General features: G+C 46.3%; 1 protein-coding gene across 1 annotated transcript; it reads right to left on the bottom strand.

Moving 5' to 3' along the window:
* Positions 1 to 951: 951 nt before the first annotated feature.
* GPN1 (GPN-loop GTPase 1) lies at positions 952 to 9105 on the bottom strand (the record flags this gene model as incomplete). Its single annotated transcript, XM_010187759.1, has 8 exons — positions 952 to 1098; positions 2414 to 2459; positions 4142 to 4236; positions 4339 to 4417; positions 5547 to 5584; positions 6293 to 6359; positions 7083 to 7122; positions 9045 to 9105. Coding segments are annotated over 8 exons (573 nt in total), but the record flags the coding sequence as incomplete, so codon positions are not given.
* Between the last annotated feature and the right edge of the window lie 3 nt (positions 9106 to 9108).

Genomic DNA, 9108 nt, shown 5'->3' with positions numbered 1-9108 from the left:
GTTTTCCCGTCTGTTTTACGAATTTTACCACAGGAACGAAAAAAAACCCAACCAACAGTTTAAAAAAAAAAGAGAAAACCTGACTCTGCACCCATCACTGCACCTCCAATCTCAACAACCCCCAAAAACACAGCTAAGACAGCACCATAGGGCAACTCAGAAGAAAGATCAAGTCTCTCTTCTGTTTCCTTGGTTACTGTCAATACTCCAAGTCCTTATTCTGAACCTGGTATTACCAGTGGCTGGTGTGACTGCTGAACATCAGTGCACTAGAGCTAAAATCAACACAGACCGCAAGCGCTGACCTCTTCCCTCTGAAGTTCTGCCTAATACTTTGTATTCAGCTGAAGCACATTTTCAAAGGTACCAAATCCAACCCCCAGACCAGCAAGAGATGGAGAATTTAATCAGTTACTGTGGCAATACATCCAAAATGCGCATCTGCTTTTTAATTTGAACGTGTCTGCCATTGCACTTCTGGTCATTTGTTCTGCTTTTATTAAACAATTATCTAAAAATACCTTTCATTAAGACTATTACTAGCCAGTACTTGGTGACCCTTAGGCTGAGGCTCTTGAGCTTGGAGCAGAGGAGACTGAGGGGTGCCCTCATTCCTGGGGATCCATTTAAAAGGGCAGTGTCAGGAGGAAGGAGCCAGGCTCTGCTCTGGGATGTCCAATGCCAGGACAAGGGGCAATGGTCCCAAGCTGGAGCACAGGAGCTTCAAGCTGAAGATGAGGCCAAAGTTTGTGAGTGTGAGGGTTCTGGAGCATGGCCCAGGCTGCCCAGAGAGGTTGTGGAGTGTCCTTGTGTGGAGACACCCAAAGCCCTGGCCGTGTTCCTGTGTGACTGCTCTGGTGATCCTGCTCTGGGGGGGTTGCACTGGGGGATCTCCAGAGGGCCCTGACAACTCCTGACATGCTGTGATTGCATGAAAAGGAAAATTCTTACCTTCAGTGAACTGTAAAATTCATCCAGCACTAAACTCATAGAACGAGTCAAGTTACTGATATAGGATGTCTCTTGATTCAGGGCATCCTGAAAAGTCTCAAAGTCCTGCATCCATTCTACAGCAAAACTGTGGTCAATGATGTCAGTCTGGAAGGAAAAGAGAAAATTTTCAGAAGTAATGATGGCAAACTCTTAAGTGGAGAAGTAAAACCTTTCCATTTTAAACTTAGTTTCAAAACGTCGGTCTTTTCAAAATATTCAGCCCTGGTCTGAAGTTTTCCAAGCTCTGCTCTTATCAAACCAACTACTCGAACACAGGAAGAGAAGACAAACAACCACTATCCCAGTTTTAAGAATGCACGTTTAGGGAAACAACGGCAAGTCTAAAGGCTTCTATGGTTTACTGGAAAGGCGCACCCAAAACCTGCAAATCTTAATGTTCCTTAAATCTATGTTTTTCACTGCACATATATCAGGTCCTTGGTGTTTTTCTATTCTCATCAAGAGCCAATTTTGAAGCGCTTGTCAAAATTCTTAAAATGCTTTACTTTCTACTGAAGGCAATAAACATCAGATCAAAATGAAGTTTAAAGTTACAAATCCTCGGCCTTGAGCCTACCCTTTCTTACCTAAAACTGATGAAGTCCCATGTCTTTCTGTCTTTCAAAAAAGCCATTTTCTTAAGAGCTAATGACCTTCCCACCTCATGCCTTTCTTCTGCAGACAAAGCTTCACAGCTTATTCTAAAATTACTGCCTGGAGTTGCAAAGAAAGCAGCGTACAAAGTCTTGCTCAGGGAGCAGGCAGGTGTAAAGGACACGTGTGGTTTGGGCGACTGGGAAGATGCTGGGGCACATCAGATACTTGTCCTACTCAGCTGGCACGAGGTAGAATTTCAGGTTCAAGGCATGAGTGCTTCGGAGGAAGCGTGTGGGATACACACACACAAAGCTTGCTATGCTGGGGAGCGATTCCTCGAACACAAAGGATGTCTGCTTAGTGTCACTGATCAGGACCAAACACCTTTTGTTAATTTAGCCTCTACAACAGCTGGGACTCCTTCCTCAACACCGTCCCCACTGCGAGCCACCAGCCTGCTGCTCAGCAGAAATTATTCATGATTAAGACAGTGGTTCTGAGGAAGCAGGGGACTGCAAGAGTGGATCCCATTATGAACTTACCCTTACAAAGTTAACTTTCCTGATAGCCTAGGGTTAAGGAGCAAAACACTTTTCAAATTGTTAGTATAATCTGTAACGTGAATGTTTGGGTGTAACTGCCCATCCCTGATTCCTCTTGTGCATAACAGACTAAGGACCCTTTCAGATTTGGTTTTCAGCCTGCAGCTCCCTCCAGCCCCTCCTTTCCAGAAAACCCATCAGTGCGGTGAGACAAAGACACTACAGCAAAGCCAAGAAACAGAACGTGTTCCACCAGGACACAAACCACAGCTCCAACTTACTTTGTTCATGACAACAATGAAAGGCAGCTTCGTCTTGTACAGGATACTGGAGGTCAGGGGAGGAAAAAACACAGAAAAATTAAGAATTAATGCAAGTCTCGCTTCAAGTTAAGTATAAGGCAGACAAGACTCGTGCAAAACTGAATACATTTGACCTCAAAAGATTAGTATTTCCCTCTGCATCAATAGAACGTAATTTTCACCCAATCCTGCTTACCATGGTTGAACAAAATACAGCCCCTAGGATGTAAGCGCACGTCTGTAAGATATAAAATCTCCTTCTGCAAAACCCAGTTGCTTCTGATTACTGTTTTCTGTGACTCTCAGGCCCCAGTTTTTAACTCTCTTTGCATTTTCTAACTGTTCTGACTCAACCTTTAGGTTCTCAGATATCGTTTGCGAACTGAGCAATGAATTCAAGTAACTCAGAACACCTATAAAGCAAATCTACCTCGAAACATGAGCTTACATATTCATTTCTCTGTACATCCCAGCATCTTTTGCTCAACTCTGGTGTCAGAGAACACAACATGTAATAAGACACGTTTTGCACAGTCCCATCACAGTGATACAGCTTTTGACGCCGATACAAGGATTGATGGGGTTTTTGAAAACCTTTCACGAACATTCAAATGAATTATGACAGCTCTAGATATGTTCACCTTTACATAGCTAATTAGTCCCTGATTTAACTAGAAAGAGAACAGATAAATCCATGTACAAGGAGGGAGAAAATAAATCAAGAGCTCCATGCTATGCTGAGCTCCAAACAAATCTTGAAGAAGCACTGAAAGTATTAACATTTAAAAAATAGGATAAAGTATCATGTGTTTACAGGAAGGAGCTATCTTGATACATTCTAGAGAAATTATTTTACGAGCAACAGGCAATGTGTTAGATCTGATGTAACCATCATCGCACTAAGGTCTCACGCATTATTTAATGCTTGCAGTGGGAGTTTCGACCCAATGACCCCCAGATGTCCACTGGCACCTCAATTATCTTGCTTATCCAGTGGGAAAACCACTAAGACAGAGACTGGCCAAACCAGATCAAGGTGTTATGAGGCATCAGTGCACGCTTGCACCCCAGAAAGGCAATCATGACCTGGGCGCATCAAGAGCAGTGTGGCCAAAAAGGCTGAGGGAGGGGAGGCTGCCCCCCTGCTCCACCCTCGTGAGACCCTGCCTGGAGTGCTGCATCCCACTCTGGTGCATGGCAGACATGGACCTGTTGGAGCAGCTCCAGAGGAGGCCACAAAAACTGAGGACTGGGACACCTCTGCTGTGGAGACTGGCTGAGGGTTGGGGTTGTTCAGGCTGGAAAAGGGGACACCTTAGAGCAGCCTTTCAGTACATAAAGGAGCTTGTAAGAGAGACAGAGAGACTTTTTGATAGGGCATGTAGTGACAGGACAAGGTGCAATGGTTCTAAACTGAGAGTAGGTTTAGATTGGACATAAGGAAGACACTTTTTATGATGGAGTGGTGAGACACTGGAGCAGGGTGTGCAGGGAAGCTGAAGATACCCCAGGATTGGAAGTGTTCAAGGCCAGGCTGGACAGGGCTTGGAGCAGCCTGGGCTGGTGGAGGTGTCCCTGCCCATGGAAGGGGGGTGGGCTGGATGATGGTCCCTTCCAACACAGACCACTCTAAGATTCCCCTCCAAAATAAGTATCAAAGGGACACAGCAATCACAGCAGCTGGACTGCCTTTCCAGCTGTTCTTACCTGCAGGCATACAGCATGTTGGACATAAAGGTGATGGGGTTAGTGCTGCGAGAGGTATCCATCACATAGACAACAACTGAAGGAAACGAGGAAGCCTGTAAATGCAGAGTAAAAGACATTTCAATGGGAAGTAGATGCGGTTCAACCGCCACTTCTTTCACTCTGCCCCACTGTCACAACACACAGAGAACACTTACCAAGGCCTCGGTTATGATGGCTCCTGATGCTGACCAGGTGAACACCTCAATTTGCCCTGGTGTGTCAATAATAACATACCTGGTAAGAAGTCACCCCCGAGAAACAATAAGGGAAAGTTAATTAAGCATAAGATCCTGTTCTGACTAGATTATCACAAGCACGTAACAGCAAATCACACTATCATTACAGATCAGAAAAGGTTCTCCCAAACAGTAACAACATTTATGGACATGCCTGAAAATTTCCTGTGTGTATCTGTAACTAAGAGGCACATATCCTCTTCAGATTATGTTAAAGAATCACAGAATATGAGGAGTTGGAAGGGACCTGGAAAGCTCCCCCAGTGCAACCCCTGCCAGAGCAGGATCACCAGAGCAGTCACACAGGAACACCTCAGGGCTTTGGGTGTCTCCACACAAGGAGACTCCACAACCTCTCTGGGCAGCCTGGGCCATGCTCCAGAACCCTCACACTCACAAACTTTGGCCTCAGCTTCAGCTTGAACCTCCTGTGCTCCAGCTTGGGACCATTGCCCCTTGTCCTGGCATTGGACATCCCAGAGCAGAGCCTGGCTCCTTCCTCCTGACACTGCCCTTTCCCAATGGATCCCCAGGAATGAGGGCACCCCTCAGTCTCCTCTGCTCCAAGCTCAAGAGCCCCAGCTCCCTCAGCCGCTCCTCAGCACGAGATGCTCCCCAGTGTTCACTTCTCCAAGTGATAGCGCTTGTATGGTAAGGAAACATGGCAAGGCCACTGTCTCACCATGGGTGCCGTATCCGCACCTCATCTCTGTGGCCCTGCTGGACTCTTTCAAGCAGTTCCTGTCCTTCTTGACCTGAGGGGCCCAGAACTGGACACAGGATTGCAGATGTGATCTCACCACATCTTTGCCAGAAGAAGGCATCAATTTGACACTTAGTACTGCAAACTCTTCAGAAGAATAATCAACTGTTGCCCATTGCAACAGTGGGTGAGGAAAACCAAGGGTCTAGTGGAAGGTAAGAACTGCAGAACTGGAATCAGCAGACATTTCTTGAACGTATCTGAGAAAGGCAAGTTTGTCTGCTCTAATTCTTTGCCCTTTTCCACATAAAATTTGTACCAGGGCTGAAAAGCAACTAGAACACATGCAGAGAACCTTTTCAGGATTTCATATGGGTTTCACACACTGATTCCAGAAAAGCAGAACTCGGTAGAATGTACTCACTTGGATGCATTTTGTCTTTTTTCAATAAACTTCATCACCTGATTGGAAAATAAAGCATATTTGGTATTCAGGGTCACAACAGGAAACTGTCATAATCATTTCACAATAGAAACTACATTAACTCGGACAGCCGCATGTATGTATCAAAAGAAGAATAAAGTCTCTTAGGCTTTTCAGTTTGTGAAAATGTCCATCTAAGGAAGGGTGGAAAATGCTCAGATGCTGCACAGGTCAAAGACAACCTTGGTTTTGTCTGTGTTCCAATACCTGGCTAAAGAAATGGTGTAACAAATGCAGCTGCTCCCTACCCTTTTACTAAGGGACTGTGCACTGCCTCAATATCCTGCATCACCCACCCCAGCACTGATTTAGTATTGATTTAAGAGAGCAGTCAACTATCAAATAACCCTAGGAGAACTTAATTCGTTTCCAGAAGTAAGCTTCTCTTCTTCAAGGTCAGAGCATTCACGTGAAAGGCTCCACAGTGAGCACAGCGCAAGAGAACGGTTGCGTATGAAGAATAAAGAACGATCTGCACGTGCGGCTTCTAAATTTTACTTTAAAAAAACTGAAAAACTGCAATTTCTCAAATGAAAGCTGATGTGCTTTGGCTGCTTTGTGAAATACATGGTTCTGTATGGGAAATACTCCTAACTCCAGAGAAACGTGAGGAGGCTACCGAGTGCCCTCCAAATACACAAAACACGGGATCTGCAGCACAGTCCCACACAGGAACAGCCTCATACCTGATCAAATCTCGTAGCAAAGAGATTGAGAGAGGTCACTATTCCACCATTCGGGCCCAGCCCATATCTAGATGCATCATTGAGGAAAGCAGACGGTTACATAGACCTCAGAGGGCTTCTTTTTCGGTTCCGGGAACAGCTGCCCACGTACCATGCCCATTGGGTACCTTGCACCAAAAGACAATACCACTAACAAGTAATTAAGTCTCCCAGGTGTTGCAGTAGCATAACAAATGCAAAGTGGTCTTTCTCTTGCCCAAATATATGCGACAGAAGGAAAAGGGGCTACGCCGTGGCTTCCCCTTGCCGGTATTCAAGCATTACCACTCTGGACAAAGACAACGTACACATGTGCATACATCAAAGACATCTTCATCTTTCCAAAAAGATCTACACCACGGCCAGTCACTGCCCTGGATGCACCTCATTTTAAGAATCCATACTTCTTCTGGCTGCTGGCCTCCACAAAGAAAGACACAGCTCTTCAAAAGAGGAACAGAGACAAAAAAGGCGCAGGCAGCGTGCCTATTAACTGCAAAAATGTACTATTAGGCAGAATCACGTTTAGGACAGGAGAAAATGACCTAAGGAGTGTCAAATCTTGTAGAACACACGTTTCTAACCCTCACATGCAAGAAACAGTAAAAAACTTGCAATTTTCATGCAAGATTCTGCATTGCTGCAATCCCCAACACCTCCTGCCCCCTCCATCGTAGTGTGCAGAAGTGACAGGCTTTTCACAGAATCTGAGATTACAAATACCATGATTTAGACAAAATAAAAAGGATACTGCTTCATTACTTCTTTGTACTTCACGGTGTCCCTGATATCTGGAGGAGGAAAACACACAAACAGCTTTAGGAGATCATAACCTTCTACATCAATTTGCTGACAGGTGAAATCCCCTCTTTTTTCTAGCAAGCCTCCCTTTTGTCTCAGCAAGAGGTGTAACACCAACAGGAAAAATCTCCCAAGCAGAATAAATGCAATCTAACAGACTAGCTATGCTCTCAACTTATATATGAAACCCAATGTAATTCACATGAAACACCACCAGTTTAGGTATTTAGCAGTAACTGCCTGAGTTGAATTTTATTTTCAGATCAACATCAGTTTACTTACCCAACTGTATTATCATCGAATCCCAGCGTGGTTTGGGTTGAAGGGCCCTCCCAGCGCCCCAGTGCAACCCCCATGGGCAGGGACACCTCCCCCAGCCCAGGCTGCTCCAAGCCCCGGCCAACCTGGCCTTGGGCACTGCCAGGGAGGGGGCACTCACAGCTTCTCTGGGCAACCTGGGCCAGGGCCTCCCCACCTCACAGCCAGGAATTTCTGCCCAAGATCCAGTCTAAATCTCCCTTCTTCCACGTTAAAACCATTATTACAGATCCAGCACTGGAAGAGATGCTCTAATTAACCATGTGACATCAATAAAACAACTTTGTTATCCACATCGCCCTTCCTTATGCACAGAATTGCTTGGTTGGAAAAGACCTTCGAGATCATCACGTCCAACCGTTCCTGTCTGCCCCCTAAACCATATCCTTCAGTACCTCGTCTACCTGCTCTTTAAACACATCCAGGGATGGTGACTCCACCACCTCCCTGGGCAGCCTGTGCCAGCTTCTGACGACCCTCTCGGTAAAGAACTTCCTCCTTATCTCTGACCTGAACCTCCCTTGGCACAGCTTGGTGCCGTTTCCCCTTGTTCTATCCCCCATCACCTGGGAGAAGAGACCAGCACCCACCTCTCCACAACCTCCCTTGAGGCAGTTGGAGGTGGTGATGAGGTCTCCCCTCAGCCTTTTCTTCTCCAGGCTAAACAAGCCCAGTTCCCTCAGCCGCTCCTCATCAGGCTTGTTCTCCAGAGCCCTCCCCATCCTTGTGGCTCTTCTCTGAACACGCTCCAGAATCTCAACATCCTTCTTATGGTGAGGGGCCCAGAACTGAACACAGCACTCGAGGTGCGGCCTCACCAGTGCCGAGTACAGGGGGATAATCCTTCCCTTATCCTCTGGAGAGACAGGCTGACAAACTTTGGGAAGCTTAAGAGACAGGACCCTCACAAACCTAATGACTAGTAAGCCCTTTGAAACAGGGAAACATAAGATTTGTTTTATTGTTAAGGCATTTTCTTTAAGCTTCATGTCTTCTAAAGTGCTTTAGAGAAGTTATTTGATAGCACTTATGGCTACCATTGTTCTTCATGTTGGGAACAGCTCAAACTGCGGCTACGTTCATCGCTGACAAACAAACCACAAGAACCCAGGCACATCAAAATCACACCACGTAAAAAAAATGTACAGATGCAATGGAAGGCCTTTAGTCCCCAAAATTCACATGTTAAAGACCGATAGGAGAAAGGACTTAAAAGGACGTAAGGACTCAACGGATTGCCCAGGGCTGTGGTGGAGGGGCTCAAAAACGTGTTGATGTGGCACCTGGGGACATGGTTTAGTGGCCAGAGTGGGGCTGGGCTGATGGTTGGACCGGATGATCCTAGAGGGCTTTTCCAACCTTAGCGATTCTATGAAACTTAAGGAAAAAAATCGTAAAAGTCTTTCTTGTGTTAGGACGCAGAATCTCTTAAAGACGATACAAGCAGCCTGGCCAAAAGTCTGACACACCCCAGTCCTGCCCCCTCTGCGAAGCACAGGCCGAGCAGAGCGGCAAAGGCGGGTTTATTTATTTATTCCCGGCACAACGCACTCGCTCTCTTCTGGCGGACCGCGCCCGCCCCGGCGGCACTCACCGATGTTGGCGGGGAAGGGCAGGTCGCGCACGGCCGGGTCCAGGTTGATCACGTACGGGGGGCT

Source organism: Mesitornis unicolor, unplaced genomic scaffold (assembly GCF_000695765.1).
Source record: "Mesitornis unicolor isolate BGI_N332 unplaced genomic scaffold, ASM69576v1 scaffold9217, whole genome shotgun sequence".
Taxonomy (NCBI): domain Eukaryota; kingdom Metazoa; phylum Chordata; class Aves; order Mesitornithiformes; family Mesitornithidae; genus Mesitornis; species Mesitornis unicolor.
The sequence above is the reverse complement of the archived record's forward strand: the minus strand, read 5'-3'. Positions and strand labels throughout refer to the sequence as shown.